Raw genomic sequence first — 25685 nt, 5'->3', positions numbered from 1 at the left:
CTGATGTGTTACACTGAAAATAGTCCTCCTGTGGTATTCCTCCCAAAAATGTATAACCTGAATCTAATTGTGAGGAAACATTAGACCAATCCCAATTAAGGATAGAATCTACTAACTCTGAGTGAAGGGTATATGAGAATTATTGACACTAGTATTATAATTCTTAAGTTTGAAATGATTCTAAAATTAAAAGTTAAAAAGAAGAATAGTTCTTTTCTTATTATAAAATGTGGGTAATCATACCTACCTCATAGGATTGTGAGAGTTCAGTAAAATAATCATTAACATAGGCTGGGTGTGATGGGTTCATGCCGGTAATCCCAGCACTTTGGGAGGCTGAGGCAGGAGGATTGCCTGCACCCAGGAGTTCGAGACCAGCCTTGGCAACATAGGGAGACCCCATCTCTACAAATAATTTTTTAAAATTAGCTGGGTGTGGTGGTGCATGCCTGTGGTCCCAGCTACTTGGGAGGCTGAAGTAGGAGGATCACCTAAGCCTGGGAGGTTGAGGCTGCAGTGAGTTGTGATTATGCCACTACCCTCCAGCCTGGGTTACCCAGCAAGACCCTGTCTCAAAATAATAATTATCATTCTGTATTATATATTATATAACAAATACATAATTATATAAGGTACAGAGCTGCTGCCACATAATATATGCTCACTAAATGATAGCTGTTATTAAAATTGTCTCTTGCCATCCTCAGCAGGGTGGGAAATACCACTGTTCTTAAAAACTATTGCAGAGTCCAAGTGTCTGTGGCCTAGGGGAACCATCATCCTTCTAATACACTAAGGGTTTATTATAGGAACCTGAACATGTTTTAATACAAATTGTGATACTGTTCAGATTATCCTATAGACCTGAATTGATCACTTACTATACATTAGATACTGTGCTACGTGCTGAGAATGAATAAGATGAATGTATAAATGAGATAAGGTCCGGCTGTTAGAAGCACACAGACAAATAACCACTGTGCAGTGAAGTAAGTGCTGTCATGGAGTTAAACGGCACATGCTTCTGTAGGAGCATAAAGGAGAAATTGCTTACTAAGAAGCAAGGGAGCAGGGTAGAAAGAGATGTCAGCAGAGCAGAGTCTTGACATTTGTTTAGGTGTTTTCTTAGTTTGGAAGTATATTCCAGGTACAGGGAACATGTGTATTGTCTCCAAGGAAGGAGATAGCATGGCAGATTTAAGAAGCTGGAAATATTTTAATGTGGTTGGCAGATGGGATACATTTGGGGGAGTGGTGCTATCTAAGGTCGCAGTCATGGGAGTCATATGTCAATATAATCACATATTACTGCAAGTATTTGGGTCTTATTCTAATCCTGCCTTATCCTTAAGAATAGGCAGTCTCACTGAAGTATTTTAAGCAAGGAAATGACATGATCCAAATTGCATTTAGGAAAATCACTCTGCAAAATGATTTAGAAAGATGTAAACCTAGAGGCAATGAGATTGTGCCAGGGGTTACTATAGTAATTTAGGCAAGAAGGAGTAAGACCTAAACTTAAGCAAGGCCAGTATGTATTAGAGAAGAGAAGACAGATGAAAGAGACTTTTAAGGAATTAAAGAAAAAGACTCAGCCTGATTTGGTGACAACTTCAATTAGGGAGAGGCAGCAAGGACATTCTTGTTTATATGGCTCATTCAGATGGATGAACAGTGATGCTATTGATCAAGATAGAAAATATAGAAGAAGAAATAAATGAAGTTGTGAGTGCAGAGAAAATAATAAGTTTATTTTCAAACACAGTAAGTTTGAGATCCTTCTGGGACATTCATGAGGTGCTATCCAGTGGCTAATTTGATCCTTGGCTATGAAGCTTCAGAGAGATCTAAGCTGAAGATACAAATGTAAAAATCAGGCATCTATAAGCAGTCATTTGCAGTCAAGGGAAGAATATGGTTCTCTATACTGAAAGAATAGAGAACAGAATAAAGGCATAACCCTGCAGAGCACCAATATCCAAAGGTTGGCTGAAGTTGAGGAGAGACAATTAAGAGAAGTAAGAGGAAAACCAGGAGAGATGTATCATGGAGTCCAAGGGGTATAGAGTTTTAAGAAGGCAAATAATGTTTAATGTAGTAGAAGAAATCAAATAATGTAAGAATCTAAGAAGTTGGGCATGGTGGTGTATGCCAACAGTCCTGGCTACTCAGGAGGCTGAGGCAGGAGGATTGCTTGAGGCCAAGAGTTAGAGGCTGTAGTGCACTATGATTATGCCTGTGACTAGCTACTGCACTCCAGCCTGGTCATCATGGTGAGATCCCATTTCTAAAAACAAACAAACAGTTAAGAGTCTAAGAAATCTTGGGTTTGGCCTTCGGGAAATCACTGATGATCTTGGAGAGAGCACTTTCAAGGGGGTAGTTGGTTAAATAGCTAAGTGGCACTTTCTACAGTTTCTGGAAATTCGGTCAGGGAATCTCATGGTAGCCCCTGGCTCCCTATTATCAGGAAGAAATAAGTCTCATGATGCAGAGGAACCTTTTATTTCTGTCTTGTATGAACTAAGGAAATTGTTTGGATTTTTCACTTCTAAGAATAGTTCAACTATCTCAAGAAATGACAGCAACTTGATATTAGCTTTTGAAGTCCTGTGTTAAAAGGCTCCCCAGCTGCCTGTTTAGGTTAATTGGTCATGCTTTATTTCAACAGTATGGATGGATTTCGACTGGTGAAATTAAATGAGGTCATCCGACAAGTGGACATTGTTATTACCTGTACAGGTATGATAATGACATTTTAAATGGGGTGGCACTTGGGAATGTTTTTATGGAGCAAGTGCAAGATGATTGGAAATATTCTGAAAAACCAAACTCTAAAAGCTAGAGAGAGATAGTAGCCCACAAAGCCAATCAGTCTTTCATATTCTTCCTAATTCTTTAGAGCTCTGACCAGAGGTATACGATTAGGTCATTCCTATGTAAAAACGTTTTTCTTCACACTTTAAGACAACTGTTATATCTCCATTCATCCTAGGAGATAGCTAGAGATGAGATTCAGTTATAAAGTTTTATTTGAGAAGCCAGATCTTAAATGTACACTTGATTTTTTATTTTACCTCCAAAAGTGATGTATGTTTCTCTCTAGTATGTAATTAAGGCAAGGCTAGAAAGAAATTCTTTCATAGTTAGAGAAAGTAGAAGAGGTTATTCTGTTAATTCCCAAAGAGGTAGATTTTGAGTTTTAAAGAATATGCAGAAATGGCTGGTTTCCTTTAGGATAAGATACTTATTTTTATGTAGAACCATAAACTACAGGAACACTGGTTTTCTTTTATAATTCTATTTTAGAGGGGGAAATCGAACAGAATAAAAAAAAAAATTTGTAGTTGTAGCCTCAGGGAGAAATAGGGGCAGAGAAGAGGGACCATAAGAAGCTGTTCTTGGTTCTTATCAATCCCCTGATCTCTTTTGTTGTTTTAAATAGAGATGAGGTCTCACTCTCCAGGCTGGTCTCAAACTCCTGGCCTCAGGTGATTCTCCCACCTCTGCTTCCCAAAGTGATGGGATTATAGGCATAGGCCACCCTGCCCAGCCTGGACCTTTTTTTTTTATTGCTTTTTTGTGAGCTGTAATTGATTTACTACACGTTTCACACATTTAAAGTGTTCACTGTTTTTTAGTAATTCACAGAGTTTGTACAACTATCACCACAATCTAATGTTTTTACTGAGTTGTAATTCACATCGTAATGTTCACCCTTTTAAAGTGTACAGTTCAATGGCTTTTAGTAAAGTTGTGGAACATCCCAATTATCAAATTTTTATCACCCCAAAAAGAAACCCCATATCATTAGCAGTCGCTCCTTATTCCATTCTCCATCATACCCCAGCCCTAGGCAACCACCATTTCCCTATTCTGGACATTTCATGTAAATGGAATTATAGCAACACCTGCAAAAAGAAGGGGAAAAAATAATAATTTTTTTTAAAAAGGAATCATTCATGGCTGGGCACGGTGGCTCACACCTGTAATCCCAGCACTTTGGGAGGCCGAGGCAGGTGGATCACCTGAGGTCAGGAGTTCGAGACCAGCCTGGCCAACATGGTGAAACCCCATCTCTACTAAAAATACAAAAAATTAGCCAGATGTGGTGGCAGGCACCTGTAGTCTCAGCTACAGGAGTGTGAGGCAGGAGAACTGCTTGAACCCAGAAGGCGGAGGTTGCAGTGAGCTGAGATTATGCCATTGTACTCCAGCCTGGGCAACAAGAGTGAAACTCCTTCTCAAAAAAAAAGGAATCATTCAATATGTGGTCTTTTGTGACCAGCCTCATAGCAGGATGTTTTCAGGGCCTCCCCATGTGATGGTATATAGCAGTACCTTATTCCTTTTCTTGCTGAGTAATGTGTTATTGTATGGTTATACCATATTTTATTTATCTGTTCATTAACTGGTAGACATTTGGGTTGTTTTCCCTTTTTGGCTATTAGGAATAATGCTGCTATGAACATTGAATACAAGTTTTTATGTGGACATATATTTTCAGTTCCCTTGGGTATATACTAAGAGTAGAATTGCTAGATCATATAGTAACTCTGTTTTTAACATTTTCAGGCTGGGTGTGGTGGCTCACACCTGTAATCCCAGCACTTTGGAAGGCCTAAGCAGGCAGATCACTTGAGCCCAGGAGTTCAGACCATCCTGGGCAACATGGCAAAACTCTGTCTCTACCAAAAAAAATACAAAAATTAGCCGGGTGTGTGGTCCCAAGTAGCTGGGACTACAAGCACACACCACCACACCCGGCTAATTTTTTGTATTTTAGTAGAGACAGGGTTTCACCATGTTGCCCAGGCTGGTCTCGAACTCCTGAGCTCAGGCAATCCACCCCTCAGCCTCCCAGTGTTAGGATTATAGGCATGAGCCACCACGCCTGGTTGGAATTGGCAAATTTTTTGAAAGTGACTGCACCATTTTACAATCCCACCAACAATACATGTGCCTTCTAATTTCTCCATATCTTCACCAACACTTGTTATTGCCATTCTTTTTGATATTGCCATCCTAATGAACGTAAAGTGGCATCTCATTGTGGTTTTGATTTCCATTTCCCTAATAACTAATGATGTTGAGCATCTTTTCATATATTTATTGGCCATTTGTACATCTTCTCTGAAGAAATGTCGATTCAGAGCCTTTTCTTTTTTTTCTTTTGGAGACAGGGTCTCACTCTGTCACCCAGGCTACAGTGTAGTGGTGCAATCACAGCTCACTGCAGCCTTGACCTATGGAGCTCAATCGATCCTCCCACCTTAGCCTCCCTAGTAGCTGGGACTACAGGCACATGCCACCACACCCAGCTTATTTTTGTATTTTTTTGTAGAAATAGGGCTTTGCCATGTTGCCCAGGCTAGTCTCAAACTCCAGGGCTCAAGTTATTGATTCTGCCACCTCAGCCTCCCAAAGTGCTGGGATAACAGGCATGAGTGAGCATGGCTGGCCTGCTTTTTTTTGAGACAGAGTCTTGCTCTGTCGCCCAGGCTGGAGTGCGGTGGCGCGATCTCGGCTCACCGCAAGCTCCACCTCCCAGGTTCACGCCATTCTCCTGCCTCAGCCTCCTGAATAGCTGGGACTAAAGGCACCCGCCACCATGCCCAGCTAAATTTTTGTATATTTAGTAGAGATGGGGCTTCACCATGTTAGCCAGGATGGTCTCAATCTCCTGACCTCGTGACCCGCCCACCTCGGCCTCCCAAAGTGCTGGGATTACAGGTATGAGCCACCGCGCCCGGCCTGGCCTGCTTATTTTTAAATTGTCTTCTTCTTATTGGGTTGTAAGAATTCCTTATAACAAGTCCCTTATCAGTTATATGATTTGCACATTTATTTTCTCATTCTGTGGATTATCTTTCTCTGCTGCCACCAAAAGACAGTGAGCACTCAAACCTCTCTTCTGTTTTTAAGGTAACAAGAATGTGGTAACCAGAGAGCACTTGGACCGTATGAAGAATAGCTGCATCGTTTGTAACATGGGACATTCCAACACAGAGATTGACGTGGTAAGATCAAGTGGCTCATTATTGGGGGCTTTTTTCTCTCCTTCACAAGAAACAAACTGGAAAATGAGAGAGCAGTGTCACAAGCCATCCTAAACATGACTGTCCTGGCAGAGTTGTCCACATCTTTTCATTTACTAGCCCTATAGCCTGTATTTGTGGAGACTATAAAGTTTCTTCATCTCAATTTAATAATTTTAAATGATTGTCATCTTCTATTCAAGCTCGATGCCTGTTTACACTGTAAGCCTTATCTCTATGTTTAGGATTGAGAGCAAGATAAACTCAAAACTACAATGAATGATACAAACTCAAAGCTAAGTGATACAATGAATGTGAATCAGTATGGTAGTCAGTATTTTGGGGGTGTTTGGTTTTACCATAAAGATGAGATAAGTAGGTTGGTCCAAGGAAATAAGGGAGAGAAATCTATGGGCTGGGATGATTCTGTTGCTTAGGATTGACTGTGTGTATCAAATACTGTGGTTTCTTCTTTTATCCCTCTCTTTTACTGGGTGAGGTCACCCCTCACATGTTTTTCAAACTGTAGTAATTGTGTCTGCAGGTGTCATAATCAATCCAGTGCCGTTGTGTAGTAGCATGTATTCTTCAAACCTGGAAAATATATCACTTTGATTCTCTAATTTGGTTATATTCACCCTATAATTTTCCAATCCAAAATAGCACTTGGTACTAATAAGTTGCCCAAGTAATAGTTAATAGAAGTGTTTTTTCTTTTTCCTTTTTTTTTTTTTTTTGAGACGGAGTCTCGCTCTGTCGTCCAGGCTGGAGTGCAGTGGCACGGTCTTGGCTCACTGCAGCCTCTGCCTCCTGGGTTCAAGTGATTCTCCTTTCTCAGCCACCAGCATAGCTGGTACTATAGGCGCCCGCTACCACACCTGGCTAATTTTTATGTTTTTAGTAGAGGCAGCGTTTCACCATATTGGATAGGCTGGTCTCAAACGCCTGACCTTGTGATCTGCTGACCTCAGCCTCCCAAAGTGCTGGGATTACAGGTGTGAGCCACCTCACCCAGCCAAGTGTTGTTTATTTTCAGATTTACCAAAGTATCTCTCAGTGTGACTTTTACTCTGGTTTTAAATTTTTCTGGCATTTTTGTGGCACACCTGTATTTCTCTCTGGGTAACTGGCTCAAGCAAAGCATACTTTCATCTCTACTGAGGGCTGCTCTGATTGAGCTTCAGCATTACCAGGTAAGGACCAGCTGATGGACTGAGAGCTTATTGGATAAAATTTATTATACATGGTTTCCCTTTTAAATTCTGTGCTCTGTTCTTCCATTATTAAAAATAGCTGGCAGGGCCGGGCGCGGTGGCTCAAGCCTGTAATCCCAGCACTTTGGGAGGCCGAGACAGGCGGATCACAAGGTCAAGAGATCGAGACCATCCTGGCTAACACGGTGAAACCCCGTCTCCACTAAAAAAAAAATACAAAAACACTAGCAGGGCGAGGTGGCGGGCGCCTGTAGTCCCAGCTACTCAGGAGGCTGAGGCAGGAGAATGGCGTGAACCCGGGAGGCGGAGCTTGCAATGAGCTGAGATCCGGCCACTGCACTCCAGCCTGGGCGACAGAGCGAGATTCCGTCTTAAAAAAAAAAAAAAATAGCTGGCAGAACAACCTACCAAAGCTTCTGTCTACCCTGGGGTGTCTGAGTGGTATGGCCTTATTACTTTCTCTTACCATGATATTTTGCTTACAATGAACAATTTAGCTGGTAGTTGGTTCTTTATTTTTCTTTTGTTTAAGTTTCATTTATGTGCCATACTGCCTCTTTGCTGCCATACTGCCTCTTTGCTGAGTGATCAAGGATATTAGTATTTCTAAAACTATCCAGCAAATGATTCTCATTTCCTGGATGACTTTGCTTCTAGAGCCCCCAAAGGGGAAAGGCCTAAAGGGAAGTATTGATGTCATGCCCTGGGCCCTAATGGGAAATCTTCAGAGGAAGGGAAGGGGAAGGAATTTTCCTTTCTAAACCCTCAAGAAGCTCTGAAATAAAAATAACTCCAAATGCAGACATGTACCTTTTGTATTTTTACTTCATCTCATTTCATCTTTTTGACCACTCCATGAGGCATTATTCTTATTCTTAATTTTCAGTTGGGAAACTAAGAAGTTAACTACCTTGTCAGGCATGTAATTGATTCAAAATGAAACCGGTGCACAGGCCGGGCACGATGGCTTACACCTGTAATCCCAGCACTTTGGGAGGCTGAGGCAGATTGATCACCTGAGGTCAGGAGTTCAAAACTCCATCTCAAAAAAAGAAAAAAAAGAAAAAGAAAAAGAATGTGATGTTTGAAACCATGTGTGGTGGCTCACACCTGTAATCCCAGCACTTTGGGAGGCCAAGGTGGGATGATTACTTGAGCCCAGAAGTTCGAGACCAGTCTAGGCAACATAGTGAGACTTCATCTTTACAAAAAATTAAAAAAAACAAAATTAGTTGGGTGTGGTGGCTTGCACCTGTAGTACCAGCCTGGCCAACGTGATGAAACCCCGTCTCTACTAAAAATACTGAGATTAGTTGGGCTTGGCAGTGTGCAACTGTAATCCCAGCTACTCCGGAGGCTGAGGCAGGAGAATTGCTGGAACCCAGGAGGCTGAGGTTACAGTGAGCCGAGATCGCGCCATTGCACTCCAGGCTAGGCAACAAGAGTGAAACTCCATCTCTAAAAGGAAAAAAAGAAAGAAAGAAAGAAAAAATAAACCATTGCACAAAATCCAGGGGTTTTTTTATGCCTGGTCTAGTTTTCTTTGTTTTGTTTTCCTGTGTGTTATATTTATTATCTCCTCATGACTTGTGGATTAACTTCAAATCATGATGGTAATCTCTCCTTCAGAGGCAGCCCAGACATAAGTAACCTCCCAGGATAAAGACCAGAAGACTCTTCACCTTCAATTACAAATATTTTTTGTATGATTGCTGTATGCCAGGTGTTCTTGTAAATGCTTGGAGTCACTGAACAAAACAAGCAAATATTTCTGCCCTCATGGAGCTTATGTCTTAGTGATAAGAAAAACAATAAACATAATAAATATGTAAAATTTATAGTATGTTAGAAGGCAAAAGCACCACAGAAAAAAGAAAAAGTAGAGCATGGTGGGAGAATTGAGCACTGGATTATAATTTGAAATAGATCAAGCTGTGACCGTTATTAAGAATATGATGGGCCGAGCGCAGTGGCTCACACCTGTAATCCCAGCACTTTGGGAGGCCATGACGGGTGGATCACCTGAGGTCAGGACTTCAAGATAAGCCTGGCCAACATGGTGAAACCCTGTCTCTACTAAAAATACAAAAAAATTAGCCGGGCATGGTGGCGGGTGCCTGTAATCCCAGCTACTCAGGAGGCTGAGGAAGGAAAATTGCTTGAACCTGAGAGGCAGAGGTTGCAGTGAGCCGAGATAGCACCATTGCACTCCAGCCTGGGTGACGAGTGAAACTCCATCTCAAAAAAAAAAAAAAAGAAAATTAATATGATGTTTGAGACCATATGTGGTGGCTCACACCCTAATCCCAGCACTTTGGGAGGCCAAGGCAGGATGATTACTTGAGCCCAGGAGTTCAAGACCAGCCTAGGCAACATAGTGAGACCTCATCGCTACAAAAAATAATAAAAAAAAAAATTAGTTGGGTGTGGTGGCTTGCACCTGTAGTACCAGCTATTTGGGAGGCTGAGGCAGAATCACTGGAGCCTGGGAGGCAGAGGTTGCAGTGAGCCAAAATTGTGCCAGTGCACTCCAGCCTAGGTGACAGAGTAAGACCCTGACACTGGCAAAAAAAATTTTTTAAAAAAAGATGATGTTTGAGGCAGACTTGAAGGAATTTGCCATGTGGGTTTTTAGGTAAATGGCATTTGAAGAAGAGAGAAAGGCCAGTACACATGTCCTCAGGCAGGAGTGTGCCTCGTGTGTTTGAGGAACAACAAGGAGGCCAGTGTGCTTGGAAGAGATTGAGCATAGGACAAGGAACAGTGGAAGATGAGGTCAGAGGGGTAACAGGCCAGATCTTAGAGGGCCTCATAGCCCATTGTGAGAACTCCTGATTATATCCTGAGAGACTAGGGAGCTGTTGAGGGTTTATAATCTGACTTACATTTTTAAAGGATGGCTTTTATTTTAAAAGGATTGCCCTGGTTGCTGTGTTGAGACTAGACCAAGTTTTGCAGGTATTACCAGGTGGCTCCCATATCTGCCAGTCACATGAGCTAAGGGCCATCTCTCACTTCTCTTTGTGTTCTTCTTGGCAGAAGATACATAGCTAAGGCAAATGGTCCAGAAAAGGAGATGCTCAGAGGAACTTTTGAAAAGTTAAATTATTCAGCCTTTGGTGATAGTGTCACAGGGCATGTAAAATGAAATTCAAGGAAATACCAAACTCAACTAGTAATTGAAACCAGAATTTTTATTCAGTGTTTAGCAAATTTATATTGAATACCTGCTCTGCTCTGTGCCAGATACCAATTTACTAAACAAATGACAGTGAACAGTATCCCGTCTCTCAGGGAGCATATATTCTAGTGTGGGAGACAAATAATAAAGAAATAGATCGTTATTGTTAGTGCTTAGTATTGAAGAAAAATAACAAGGTAAGGATATTGGGGATTCCATTTTAGTTAGGTAGTCAAGGAAGTCTTTGAGGAGATAACACTTTAGAAAACCTGAGTAAAATAAAGGAGCAAGCCATCTGAGCATTCTGTTCAGAGAGAATGGCAGGTAAAAGACCCTGAGGGAGACACCTGCTTGATGTGTTTGAGGAAAAGAAAAGAAGCCACTGTGTCAGGAACATTGGTCAAGGGGGTAAGGAGAAGAGTTAACTCAAGGAGGTATAGGCTATGTAGAGCTTCACAGGTCATGTTAAGGACTTTAGATTTTATTCTGAAAGAAGCCATTGGGAGGTTTTGAATAGATGAGTGACAAAATCTGATTTAGGTTTTTATTTATTTATGTATTTATTTATTTATTTGTTTGTTTGAGACAGAGTCTCGCTCTGTTGCCCAGGCTGGAGTGCAGTGGTGCAATCTTGGCTCACTGCAACCTCTGCCTCCCAGGTTTAAGCAATTCTCTTGCCTCAGCCTCCTGAGTAGCTGGGACTACAGGTGCCCACCACCATGCCTGGCTAATTTTTTGTGTTTTTAATAGAGTCAGGGTTGGCCAGGCACAGTGGCTCACGCCTGTAATCCCAGCACTTTAGGAGGCCAAGGCGGGCGGATCACAAGGTCAGGAGATCGAGACCATCCTGTGAATGGTGAAACCCCATCTCTACTAAAAATACAAAAAATTAGCCGGGCGAGGTGGCGGGCGCCTGTAGTCCCAGCTACTCAGGAGGCTGAGGCAGGAGAATGGCGTGAACCCGGGAGGCGGAGCTTGCAGTGAGCTGAGATTGGGCCACTGCACTCCAGCCTGGGTGACAGAGCAAGACTCCATCTCAAAAAAAAAAAAAAAAAATAGAGTCGGGGTTTCACCATGTTGGCCAGGCTGGTCTCGATTTCCTGACCTCATGATCCGCCAGCCTCGGCCTCCCAAAGTGCTGGGATTACAGGCATGAGCCACTGCGTCCAGCTGACTTAGGTTTTTAAAAATTACTCTGGAAGCCAGGTGTGGTGGCTCAGCCTGTAGTCCCCGGCTATTGAGGAGGCTGAGGTGGGAGGATTGCTTGAGCCTGGAAGTTAGAAGTCAGCCTGGGCAACATGGTAACATCCTGTCTCTAAAAAGAAAATTACTCTGGCTTTTGTATGAAGAAAACATCCTGGAGCTTGACTAATGATAGGGATAACAGCAGGTTCTTTCAGTATTTCTGACTGTAGAAAGTGGTGGCTTGGATTACGTGGGCAAGTGGTAGAGGTGATAAGAAGTGATAGGTTGTGACCAATGGAATTTGCTAAATGGATTGGATGCACAGTGTGAGAAAAAGAGGGAAATCATTACCAGTCAATTCAGTGAAACTGTAGGAGAATGATTTTGGTAAGTATCCAGATATTTTTAGTAATCAAAATTTTTAAAGAGTGTTTTTTTCCTTTTTTGGTAGGAATTCATAGTTTTACCTAACCTTGAGATGTTGCCTGCTGCATATTTAGGAAGGAGCAGCTCATCAGAAGAGTTGATCATTTAGAAAGCTGCATTTTTTCTGAGAAATAGGAATGCTGTGAATATTGAAGGACCTGGGATAGGGATTGTGCTCTTCACTGCCTTTTGGCCATATCTTTCTTTTGTATGTTTACTTTCTCTTAAAAGCAGACCTGCAGCCAGGTGTGGTGGCTCATGCCTAGAATCCCACACTTTGGGAGGCCCAGGCAGGTGGATCATGAGGTCAGGAGTTTGAGACCAGCCTGACCAACATAGTGAAACGCCATCTCTACTAAAAATACAAAAATTAGCCAGGCGTAGTGCCGTGTACCTGTAGTCCCAGCTACTCAGGAGGCTGAGGCAGGAGAATCACTTGAACCCGGGAGGCGGAGGTTGCAGTGAGCCGAGATAGCGCCACTGCACTCCAGCCTGGGTGACGGAGTGAGACTCCATCTCAAAAAAAAGCAGACCTGCTTACCCATGTGCATCACATAGAAGGCCTGTGTAATTGTAAGCTTCACAATTCAGGTGGTCAAACCACTAAGTACATAGGCTTTAAACATTTGTTCCAGCCAAAGAATGATTTAACCTGAGACTTTGTGCTTTACAGGACTAGAACCACAGTTGTTCTCCCTGAAAAAACAAAACAAAACAAAACAAACAGATGTGCACTGTTCAGAATTATGTAAGACCAATTTGTGCAAGCATAATGAGTGGCCAGTTTATGGTGGGACGTACACCTGGTTTGGGGAGGTAGTCTGCACAGGAATCCCTTTTCCTGGTAGGTTGTTTAGTGATTATAGGCCCACAGCAAAGACAACTGGATGTTTTTGAGAGATTCTGTCAAGCTGTGCCAGCCGTAAGGTAGGAAACCCTTTGCTCTTGAGGAATGTGACTGCTGACTAGGCCTTAATAGGCAGGTTATTGGAGCTTCCTGGACAGTGATAGAGATAAGTTAACCAAGTTTCTCTTCAAACCTCTTTTTAAACTTACTGTCAGACTTTCACCTACAGCATAGCCATACCAGTGCTCTAGTAAACTGCCTCTACTAAGCATTGGTTATTTTCTTATGTTCATAAGAAGTGTCCTTTCCTTGATTCTGCCATATCTTTCTTCCCAAGGAATACTTCCTAAGATGGGTTTTAGCTCTTCACTCCTAATCACCAGGATTGCTTGGCCTCTGGGAGATTAGGGGTGTGAAATACTAACCTGAATACTAACCTGAAATACTTTATACTCCTGTATAAAGTATTTACTGAATAAATACTAACCTGAAATACTTTAAACTCCTGTCATCTCAGTAAAAACTGCCATTGTCACCAAGAGTATCTCTTGACTCTTTGTGGTTATTACCCTCCATGGTACTAAGCTCTAAAGGCTAATGGATTCTACTTCGTATATCCTTGACTTCTCAAAATGGTCTGTTTGCTTAAATTCTTTTTTTTTTTTTTTGAGACAGGGTCTCACTCTGTTACCGCCCAGACTGGAATACAGTGGCACAATCTCAGCTCACTGCAGACTCAACTTCCCAGGCTCAAGCATTCCTCCCACCTCAGCCTCCCAAGTAGCTGACATTGCAGGCACACGCCAACATGCCCAGCTAATTGTGTTTTTTTGTTTGTTTGTTTGTTTGTTTTTTGTAGAGACAAGGTCTCACTATGTTGCCCAAGCTGGTGTTGAACTCCTGGGCTCAAGGGATCTTCCCACCTTGGCCTCCCAAAATGTTGGGATTATAGGCGTGAACCACTGTGCCTTTCCCTTAAGTTCTTTTTAACCCTTATATTTACAGTATTTATTTATAACATTTATTTTTTAAAATTCCAATTTTAAAGTAATACTTGCTTAGTTTAAAAATGCAAACACCAGAAATATGCTTAAAATAAGCAAAAACTTCCATAATTGATATTACACTATATTGTTCTGCAACTTGATTTTTTTCACTTAATAGTGAGTGGGCTGGGCACAGTGGCTCACGCCTGTAATGCTAGCCCTTTGGGAGGCTGAGGCAGGCAGATCACTTGAAGTCAGGGGTTTGAGACCAGACTGGCCAACATGGCGAAACCCCGTCTCTACTAAAAAATACAAAAATTAGCCAGACATGATGGCGTGTGCCTATAATCCCAGCTATTTGGGAGGCTGAGGCAGGAGAATAGCTTGAACCCAGGAGGCAGAGGTTGCAGTGAGCCAAGATCATGCCATTGCACTCCAGCCTGGGTGACAGAGTGAGACTCCATCTAAAAAAAAAAAAAAAAAGAATAGTGAATGGTTTTCATGTTAGCACATATATGTCTATCTTTTTTTTTGGAGCTTCCTACTGTAGTACCTTTTTTTAAAAAGAGTTGTATAATATTCCACTATATGGAACTACCCTGATTTACTTAACCATTCCCTTGTTTGTTTACATTTTTCACTATTATAAATAAGGCTGGTTTGAACATTCTTGGGTACTTGTATTTCTGAACTTGAGAAAGTATTTTTATAGGATCGTGACCTAAAAAAGTGAAACTAATTGGTCAAAGATTAGGTACATATAAAATTTTGCTAGCTGCTGCCAAATTGCCCTCTAGAAAGGTTGAACCAATTTATGAAACTTGACATTTCAAGAAAGTATATGTGTTTCCCATCTACCTAATAAAGAAACGGTCCACACCATTAATATAGTTCTGAATGCACTGAAATATAATTGTATATGTCTTTTCCACTAGATTGGTACTTCCTCGTGGACAGGAACCATGAATTTCTAAACTTTAGCTTAGCATCCCATTGTTTGCTTAAATAGACCTTGAAATACAAAAATGAAAAGAAGATACTGTCTTTGTCCATAAATGGTTCACAGCCCAGTAAAGGAATCCACAGTCTTACCTATATTCATGCTCTTTACTACGATGCCTAGAATATGGTATGTACCCTGTAAACCATTATTGTATAACTAAAAGCGTTTCTCTTTATTTGTCTGAAAACTATTTGGCAGGACTCCTTAATTTTATCAAATGAGCCAATGGGTAGTTTTGGAATATGAACTCACTTTCTATTTTAGGCATTGCCTATTGGAAGAAAGAAGGTGTTGTCTTAAGTCTATACCCCGTGGCTGTTATTTGATTGCTGCTGTTAAAAAAAATAACATTTTTTTCTCATTTTCTCTGAATATACAATATACAGAAATGGAAGGAGGGTGAGCCATTGGGAGCTTTACTCTACCATTAAGCATTTCTTTAAAGGCTACCTCACATTTGCACTTAGGTCACAAAGCTTCTGTAACTAGGGTGGACCACCATCATTGAAAAGGTGGAACCTGGGACCTTGGGATATGAGGGCAGAACCTTGGGCCCCAGCATGCTATGTTTAGGACATTTGGCCTCTTACTAAACCCACTCAGCTGTGTTCCTCCTTTTTTTTCTGTGTTTCTTCAGCACTTATATATTCAGTTTGCACTGTATTAATTTGCACTTGTTTGCATGTTGCTTTGTAAGTATTTTAAGGGCATTTTTTTCCTCTCACATATGTATTGTTTTGTGTCCCCATCTAAAGTAGAAGCTTTTTGAAGGCAGAAACCATGTCTTTGGTTTCTTTTGTATTTCCCATAGCACCTTTTACTGTGAGAGTGGGCACACAGTATATGTTGTGGAATGACATCCTGAGTGATCCCTCCCTGGCTGGGCCTCAGATTAAATTCCCTGAAATGGAACAGTCCTAACCAACACAGGACAGGTATTCTCCATCTGGCATGTTGGTTGCTCCTTTCAACCTGCTATTTGAAATGGCTCCCTTCAACATCTTTCTGTCCCCACAGTGGGGCTTGCTATGGCTAATGCTGTACTTGCTGTATGTGTTCCAGGCGAGTCTGCGGACACCAGAGCTGACCTGGGAGCGAGTAAGATCTCAAGTTGACCATGTGATATGGCCTGATGGCAAGAGGATAGTACTGCTGGCAGAGGTAAGGCTGAGACTGGCAAAAAATACTCCCCCACAACAGGAGAGACTGCAGTACCCAGGTCCCTTCCTCCTCATGTTCTCGCATACTTTCAACTCCTCTGTGAAGCACAAGTTTGACTACTTTCCCAATGGATTTTACTTCTAATTGTGAAAGATCTTTTCATTCTGCAATTAAGAAACTATTTTGGTTCCCCACTTTTCACCAATTATCCCGTCTCTCCATGTCAATCTACAGGTTGAGTCAGATAATGATTATTACTGTAGAAGGAATTCACAAATAGAACCAGTGCCACTTTAAGTGATGTGTGCAAAGAGATAATGTCATTTGTGGGATGCTTTAATCAGTAAGCACAAAGTAGATATTCCCTACTGTAACCAGGACTATCAGGCAAGCTCTGGGAATGTATGTTTTTACTGATAGATTCCCTGTTTTTGAATGTCCATTGCCTTGAATTGAGCCAGATGTGTAGTAGGTACCTACCTAGATATCAATTGCTCAATTGATATTTCCTCATCCTAGCTCCTAACTCACATTGACACTATTGACTTTCATTTTACTTGGCTTCCATGTCAATGTTTGACCCCTTTTCCTTTCTTAAAAGCTCCTCCTCCCTAGTCCTGGATTCCTGAGAGCTATAATGATGCCTTCTATTCTTACCTTGAAGCTTTCTCTTCATCAGAGAAAGATACCAAAATAACAAGGAAGATAATAATACTTTTCTCAATTTTGATTTTCAGTCTTTTTTCTTTCTTTTTTTATATTAAAGAACCTGAATATGAAAATGTAAAAGATACATGGTCTTTATCTAGGGGCCCAAAAGTTAGGGGTTTTTAGTGTCCTTACTGTTCTCTTCACGTTTTCTTCAATTTATCTCATCTTCTCAGATACTTTAGGGCATTCATAAAGGGACTGAACTATTTCTTCACAAGGAAGAAGTGTATATGAGGAGGAGATGGGCAGATTGCTAAATATGCATTAATAGCTTTGATGTCAGTCTGCTGACTGATGACTTATTTCTAGCTGCCCTAGGAGGTCCCACCTGGTAATTTTGGTGACAAAAGCAAGTACCATGGGTGTTTTGTGCTACATGGTTGAGCAAAAAGGTAGTCAGGCTTCATAGGAAATAAAATAGGAAAGGGTGGCATTGGGGGCAGTTTCTAGTTCTTCTGCTATCTGAATCACCAACTCAAAATGCAAGGCTGACAAGGCTGTCTTTGAATTCAGGAGAACCAAACTGAAGGAGGAGCACAAAAATCATCACCGCTATGGTGAAACCCCGTCTCTACTAAAAAAAAATAAATAAATAAAATTAAAAATACAAAAGTTAGCTGGGTATGGTGGCACACGCCTGTGATCCCGGCTACTCTGGAGGCTGAGGCAGGAGAATCGTTTGAACCCAGGAGGCAGAGGTTACAGTAAGTCAAGATCATGCCACTGAACTCCAGCCTGGGCAACAGAGGGAGACTCCATCTAATAAATCAATCAGTCAATCATCACAACTTCCTAAGTCCAAAGATATCTCCCCTCACAACCTGGAGAGATTGTCCCTGGATTTGACTGATCATTGTTTATTTCAAGACAGTCTGTCAAAGGAATGCCGATCCTCAGAAGGAGGATATTTTGCTGTAGAGAGTGGAAAATTAAAGAGAAATACACTGATATTTGGCATAAGCCTCAGTGTCATATGACCATCTGTATTCCTTTTCAAATAATTCCAGAAATCTTTTAGCTATTAGTTTCATCAGGTTTTTCAGAATTTTAGTGGTTTCATTTAAATATCAGTCAGTTAGTTCTTATATATTAAACAGCTGCTTTTTTTCCAGCAGTGTTAGTCGGGAAGTGTTTGGAAAATGGCGGTCATGCTTCTCTTCCCTCACTTCTCAAAGGCCAGCAACTTTGTCCTAATCCATTTGTGTCTTCATCTTTGATCACTAGGGCCGCCTGCTGAACCTAAGCTGCTCCACAGTGCCTACATTTGTGCTCTCAATCACTGCTACTACTCAGGTAAGGCTTCCAGAGTGGGACAGCAGTAGTCTGGAGAGGGTTCTCAGACCCACCAGGTTTCACTTGCTTGGGTAGATTGCCATGAATGGCACATCAGCATCCATCTCTCTGCTTTTCTAGGCTCTTGCCTTGATAGAGCTTTACAATGCTCCTGAGGGTCGCTATAAGCAGGATGTCTACCTGTTGCCCAAGAAAATGGGTAAGTATTTACTCTTCCATCTCCATCCTTACCAAAGTAGTTCAGAGTCTGAGGCTAAAGGAAGTTTGGGGGCATTAGCTTACTTAAGTATGGGGGCGGGGAAGGTACCTTCATTTTGTAAAGTAGGAGTTAGGATTCCTAGATCCCTTTCCCAGTTGATTTATCCCATTTTCGACATGTGTTGCCCTTGCAAAGTGGTGACATTTTGCTGTGATTTATTTTACCTGCCTGTGAATTTTAAGGATTTTTTTTCTCTTAAAGTATCTTTATGTAGGAATCTCAAAGGAAAAAAAAAAAAATCTTCCCTTAAAAGAGAAGAATTATCTCCTACCTTGTGACATCTGACTTATTCCAATTCTAGGCTGCCAAATAGCCCCTACCAGCCTTTTCTCAGATGACACAAGACTTTCTTACTATGCTTTCCAACACCAATCCCAATGCTTCAGGCCAAAGGAGAGATGTGAAATAGGAGCTATTCAGTTATGTGGGTGTTTTGTATAAGAGAAACATTAACCTGTCTTAAATTTTTAAAGAGCCTGCCTCAAGCACCTGAACTGATACAGTGTGTTTATAAACTCCTCAGGCAAAGATCAGGTAATAAATCAGCTTCTGATTTTGTTTTGCCTTAGCATTAGGTATATAACAACTGTTAAAAGTTGATATATTTTCCCTTTAGTAGACACTGTAGAAGAATATAAAAGCAACAGCACAGTCCATATTCTGATGGAATGTGTAATGAAGTTGGGAGACCAAACAAATACACAGGAAATGACACAAGATTATGAATAAGTACTGTGTAGTCAGATAATAGAATGTGAACAGAAACCCGTAAGAATTAAAGAGTACTAAAAGCAAAGCAAACAGTTCATTTATGCCATTTATCCTGTGAGAGTATCCTTCTTAGTTTTTCCATTCAAGTTTCCCCAGGCATTAATTGTTTTAAATGACCCAACGTATGGAGTCCAAGGCAAAACTAAAGTTGGAGCTTCCCATTATTTAGTTCCCATATTATCCTGTTCCTTCTTTTAAATCTTGATGCCTGTTGTTTCTTTCATCTCTCCCGCACTTTTCTGGAAGGCAGGGTTCAAAGCTGAAAGAGTTAGTAAGGATAAATTGTTAAGGCTTTGGAAAGCACTAGGCTTGAAGCTGAAGGCAGCTGTTCCATAGAATTGAGGACCAGTGAGCAAAGGTTGAACATTTTTCATTCAGCTCCAGGAATTAGAAGGTGTCTTTGAACTTTTTAAGGCCTAGCTTGGGGACAACAGCCATCAGGTAAAAGGCATGCATGCTTATACCAGGGCTTCTGTGGTCTGTTCCAGATGAGTATGTGGCCAGCCTACACCTGCCTACCTTTGATGCCCACTTGACAGAGCTGACAGATGAACAGGCCAAGTATCTGGGACTCAACAAGAATGGGCCCTTCAAGCCTAATTACTACAGGTGCCTTGGGCTCCCCAGAAATCAGGGAAACCTGGGCAGTGATGAGCTTCCTGCACTGGAATTGGTCTTTGCATCCCCAACCACATACGCTTACATGAACTCAGAAAAATGAACCCACTTCCCCTCACTGCCACCCTCAAAAGACTCTTCAAGGCCTTAAATAGTGTTCCCCTTCCTGAATTTGCCTTTTGGAGACAGAGAGGTGGAGTTTGGGTAAGTGGCTATTTGCCTCATTAAATAAAGTTCCCCTTCCTTAATTCCTTTCCCCATTTCATCTTGTTGCCATGATTTTTATCTCTCTATGGAGAAATACTGGCCTTTTTCAATGATGTGAAAAGGAGACACAGTTATCTTCTGTCACTGCACACTCCAGGAAAGTCTCTGCCTCCTGTTACACCTTTAGGCAGGCTCTTCATGTCCCAGCATCCCCATTAGCTGATAACATCACAGTCTCATCTTTCTTTTCCCTCCAGGTATTAAGTTCCTGTAACTCAAACCAGAAGTTTTAAGGAATAGAACTCCAAGCCTTTTCTCCACTACTATACAAGAAAGAATTCAGCAAGCTGCTTCTCCAATCAAAGCTGCCTGCCGTGCTCACCCTGTGTGTTAGGTTATTTATTTATTAAAATCAAGAATCCTGTGCCTGTAGCATTGGCCCAGAGTGTGGTTACTGCCCTGAGGGCCATGAGAGCCACAGAGGACGGGCTGAGGAAGGAAAGAAATGGGGTCACTGCTCCCAGTGCATCATTTGCATCATTCCCCATTGACTGAATCCTCAGCAGTGGCCATTTTTTCCTCTTGTCCAGGCTCACGAGTTAGTCCAGAGATTCCATACTCCCCGTTCCCTGGAGTTTTCTGGAATAAATTTTCAGCACCTGCTTTTCTCAGCTTTGGCCCTTCCCCAGGTGAGGCCGTTGGGAATTAACATGGCCAGTGTTTCAGGCAAGATTGGATTCCCAATCTTGACCATCACTATCACTGCCTTCTTTATATAAAGGCTAATAAGGAAGGAGTGTTATTTATGGCTTTGCCAAGCTACATCAAGAACTCAGCTGTGCTGTGCCTACCAGGGGTCTCCTTTCTTACCCAGGACTCCTTTCTTCTCCTTGAATATTTACGTCCATTTTAACACTTGCTGGTTGCAAGAGGGATGTGCCTCCATTATTTCCTCCACAGTTTTGGTATTTGTCAGACATTTGTTTTGCTGTCTTTCTAATCCAGCCAACCTCTGCTCAGGAAGTGGGGCCAGCTCCACTGGGACGCATAGTTTTACTTCCTTGTCATTTAATTGGATATTTTCCAAGGAAGCCCCTCCAGACTGGCACTGTCTCAGAAAAGGAGAGCTTGTTGTGAAGCACTGCTTCCTGAAACTTCCTGCTATTGCCTAAAGCTACATCTGAAACAGTAGGGAAAGGCATACTTTTTCAGACACTTAGGGGTATAGGCTTTGGAAATGGGACCGGTCTTTCAGACTCAGAGCTTGATACCCTAACGAAGCAGAATATATTTATTTGTTTCCCAGGGAGGTCATTGCAGCTTGACTGGCTGAGGGATACAGAGATGAAATTGTAAACTGTACCCAGATTATCAAAGCTAATTTGACTAGTTTGAACCTCGTCAGACATTCATTCCTTTGACAATTGCTATGGATGAAACTTGAGATCTGCAATCTGATCTGTGGTCTTCTCTGCTGGCATATCTTTTATAACTCTTCCATTTGAGGATTCTGTATTTCAGAGGCAGTTTCTTGAGTAACTCCAGTGCTACAAAAAGAATTAGTAATGTGTTGTGGGCAGCGTGACATTTTATGTCCCACTCAAAAATTGGATTCCTTTTGGAGACTGATCTGTTGGTCTCAAGGGTTTCATTGGGACCAGATTGGTTCTAAGAGTTAGTCTGGAGTGGCCCTAGGAAACTTGAATTAAATAAGCCTCTTCCCCTTATCGATCCTATTTAACACTCTCAGTTTTGTTTGTTTCCCACTTTTTTCCTATGCTGATCTGCCTCAAAGTCTCAAGACCAAGGTGACTCAAGGAAACACCAGACCACTCATGACCACTATAACCTTCCCATCCTGATTCTCTTCTTCTACCTCCACCCTCTCCAACTTCTCTTGGTCTTCACATACACTCTCAGAGCTAGTCTGAAAGTGACCTTACTTTTGGAAGTAGGAAGTGGAACTTTGGTAAATGACTATTTGCCTCATTAAATAGTATACAGGTTCAGCCCATAGACTACAGTTCTTCAGAGGCCATATGTCTCAGCAAGTACTGGTTATATTCTTTTTTATAAGGAAGATCATAAATGCTAAAAATCCCACTAAGACATTCAGTTCTTCCTTTTGCCTACCTAGTCCTGATTTTTGTATTAATTGGGTCCCTTTAGCAAGAGATTCAGATCTTTGTACCTTATCTTATATCCAGAGCAGATTCCATTTGGCAGATATATAGTCTGTAGCCTATTGTATTCTTAGACCAAAAATCATAACCTGCTGTTTCTCAGCAAAGCCTTGCTCTCTGGAGCTTACTATATGCTGGTACTTAAGGAGTACATTCTGCCTTGCTATAGTGAAGAGACCCACTCCAAATAAAAAAGCCACACTGGGCTTCAAGTTAGGTTGCCAGTGTTGCTGCCCATGATGAGTTATTTGCCTCTGAGTTTCAGATGACCTCTCTTCTTTGTAGGGACATTGTGCCATCAACATTAAGAAGAAAGAACCACAAGCCTCCCAAGTATTTGGGTTCTATCTTAGGGTTGAAATCGGTCATTATTCCCTCTACCCTTGGAATCAGAGCAATGTATCTTCTTTCCTCCAACCTCTTACCTTAGATGCATCCTAGTTATCTGGAAGCATGGGAAAGAAGGCTAATTATCTCTTTGTATGTGGCTCCAGTCTGTGAAGATACATACCATTTTCTCTACAATGAATCTGTGCTAATATTTTGCCTTCTTCTTTTCTTTTCCCCCTTAGAGACAGGGTTTCACTATGTTGCCCAGGCTAGTCTCAAAATCCTGGGCTTTAGCAATCCTCCTGCCTCAGCTTCCTGAGTAGCTGGAACCACAGGTGTGTGCTACCGTGCCTGGCACTTTTTTGCCTTCTTAATGGAGATATTCAGTTTTCTTTTTTTCATTTAAACAAAGAAAAAAAAAATGTATCTACTCTACCTTCCCTCTGCTCTCCTCCCTCCCAATCCTACTTGCCCATATGAGCACGGCTCCCCATGGCCACATACTCTTGCAAAGCTTTTTTGCTGCTTCGCTTTTCTCTGAACAGATCTGATATTGCTGCTCCTGTGGTTTTCTCAAAATTAACTTTGCCATGGTTTTTAAAAAAGGAATCAAAATGCATTGTTGCATTAAGCTTTTTCAATAAAGGAAAATTACGGAAGGAAAATAGGCAACACCAGCAAATTATATGTGGACAGGTTCTAAACTATATATATACACATATATATCTCTCTATATATATACGTAATTATCTAGTTCTGTCATCTTACTGAAAGGAATAAAACTTCTAAGGATTATCATTTCTGAGAAGTTCTTGGAAATCTTTATGTCTAAGTGATTGTATTAGATCAGCAATAATGACTATGTAATCTCAAAAAACAAATAAAATATTCTTAACATGGACTCTTAAGGGTATTTCTTGTTTCTGTGAACTAGGAATTCAGAGATGAGAGAGATCTCTGGGCAACAAACTAGAGATCCTGCTGTAGGGCAAGGATGTGAAAATATTACCAATGGGCAGGTTTGAATGACCTTAGCTTTGTTAATAAATATCCTGTTCCCCTCCTACCTGCCAGCACACACGTGCATCCTGGCTGTGTGTATAAAGAACCTGCCTTCTCAGAACCACCACCCTAGGGAGTTGAGGACTGTAGGCTTAAGGCAGAGAAACTAAACCATAGTTCTAGGTCCCTGACTCCCTTTTAGTTGAAAAGCGCAGGAAATCAGCATCCCCCAGTTTGGGACCAAAGGACCCTGATAACTAGGACCTGATTATATCCAGCCAAAGGGAAGAAAGAAGTACATCAGGCAGAGATTTGTCTCTAAATCAAGTTGCCTGACATAATCAACCAAAGGATGAATCCAATTGCCTATTCTTTCTCAACTGCCAGTAGGGTAACCATCTTTGGGTAGCTTTCTGATAGCCACCTTCTTTAGTTGACAACCTAAACTAGTTCTGCATCCTGTATGCAAGATGTTTTCTTTCCATAGCAGAATCTTCTGCCACTTTGGCTTCTGATTATTTAGATTAAGGGCCACAGGACTAGAATAGTCTGGGCAGTCGGTAATCCTCAAAATTAGTGCCATTCCAGTTAGGAGGAGAATGCAGCAGCCAGCAGTGAAGCCAGTGAGGCAGCTGAAAGGATTCACTCCCCTGCGACAGGGCTTGACTCCTCATTTGTGAAGGATGGAACCTTGGGTGCCTGGGTCTTCATTTCAGAATCACAGGGTAAGCCCAAGCTGTCCACTGCTGCACAAGTTTCTCCACCTCACAGTATTGTGGAAAATAACTTGAACTTTAAAACAGGCTAGCTTGGGTTTGAATCCCAGCTCTGCCATTTACAAGTTACGTAACTTAGCCAAATTACATAACCACTCACAGCCTTGATTTTCTTGCCTGTGAAATGGATACTGCTTATCTCCTAGGGTAAGGATTTAATGAACTGATGTATAAAAAGTGCTGCTTATTTACAGAGCCTGGCACGCACTGCTGACTGCATACACATAATTCCTTGTCTCAGTCTAGAGCCCTACAACCTCTGTTGCATCATTACACCCACAGGTGCCCTTTATGGAGAGAGGAGGGTGTTCTATCCTTTTTTTACTAAATTACCATAACTGCCTGGTAGCCTCGAAAAGCAGGTACTTTAAAACTTCCTGCATCTTATTAAGCTTTCTCAGTGCCAGGTACTATCCATTTAGTAAAGTATCTGACCTCTGTGGATTAAAGTGGAGTGCTTATATGGGGAAAAGGGTATATGTGATTATTGTAACTATACCTATTTATACCTCCAACCCTCTGCTGGCAGCCTTGAGTTTTGGGACAAGGGAAATTGGTAATGTAGGTTTTTTAATAAAGTCAAATATAAAAATAACAGCATTAGAGTCATCTCTGCAAGGTGGAAAGACTTGACCAGCCTCGACTAGCTCCCAGGTATGGGTGCCTCTGTGGTGAATGGTATTGATGGCTAACATGCCTTTGTTGACAAAAAAGCTAAAATAAATTGAATGTGTGCCAATTCCATGGCCTATAGTTTCAAAGTTTTCAGTTACTCTGTGATTTCTTGTTGCATCTTCCAGTCGTTTCCAGATATCTTCCTCCTTATTAGAAATTTTGAATGTCTGGGCCTATGATGAGCACATAGGTGTCTGATCTTAGTAAAGGTCTTCTATTCCATTGAGATGTGGAAAAGATCGTGGATTGAGGTCTCGTGTTGACTCTACACAGTCTTCATAACACCAGTTTTACACATTCTTTCTCTGAAATTAAAGCCAGATGGAGCTCTAGGCTTAGTAAGTGGCTTTAGATAGCCACCAGAGGGGACTTGCAAGCTGTCCTCTATCCTACTCCCAAGATCAGTCTGCCCTTTCCCCTAGGAGTAGGCAGAAAAAGGAATAAAGCGTTAAAACTGGCCGCTCCTGTCTGCTACCACGGTTGATATTCTGCTGATTGACTAGGCTCACAAAAGAATATGAAGTTCTGGGCCTGTTAACCTTAGGGCTCTGACTACTTAGGAGAAGTACTGGGAAGAAAAGAGATAGAATAATGAATTCTTTTTATTAAGAAACCCCAATGGGCTGTGCTATGGCAAGTTTACCACACTGAAGCAGTGATGAGCAAGGCGTGGGTTGTGAATTTTAAAGCAGAGTGTAATTTTTTAAGAGTTTAACAAATTATACCCTGAAAAAACTCCAAAGTCAAGTAGTTCAGGCCTTGAGCCAGGGACTTTCTTGGAAATTCATATCAATTCAATTCTGTAAATGCCCCTCCCTC

General features: G+C 41.5%; 1 protein-coding gene across 2 annotated transcripts in view; it reads left to right on the top strand.

Annotated features, from left to right (window-relative positions):
* The window catches only part of AHCYL2 (adenosylhomocysteinase-like 2), a 63251-nt gene extending 39937 nt beyond the window's left edge, over nt 1–23314 (top strand). For both annotated transcript variants that reach the window (XM_011995883.1, XM_011995881.1), the window contains exons 11-17: nt 2672–2742; nt 5926–6020; nt 15943–16041; nt 17977–18045; nt 18166–18244; nt 19564–19684; nt 20158–23314. In XM_011995883.1, coding sequence (XP_011851273.1) covers nt 2672–2742; nt 5926–6020; nt 15943–16041; nt 17977–18045; nt 18166–18244; nt 19564–19684; nt 20158–20164 — 541 coding nt within the window. In that variant the 3' untranslated portion in view covers nt 20165–23314. The remainder of the gene's footprint in view (nt 1–2671; nt 2743–5925; nt 6021–15942; nt 16042–17976; nt 18046–18165; nt 18245–19563; nt 19685–20157) is intronic.
* The last annotated feature ends 2371 nt before the right edge of the window (nt 23315–25685 follow it).

The sequence above is a fragment of the Mandrillus leucophaeus genome, unplaced genomic scaffold, assembly GCF_000951045.1.
Source record: "Mandrillus leucophaeus isolate KB7577 unplaced genomic scaffold, Mleu.le_1.0 Scaffold5, whole genome shotgun sequence".
Lineage (NCBI taxonomy): Eukaryota > Metazoa > Chordata > Mammalia > Primates > Cercopithecidae > Mandrillus > Mandrillus leucophaeus.
The sequence above is the reverse complement of the archived record's forward strand: the minus strand, read 5'-3'. Positions and strand labels throughout refer to the sequence as shown.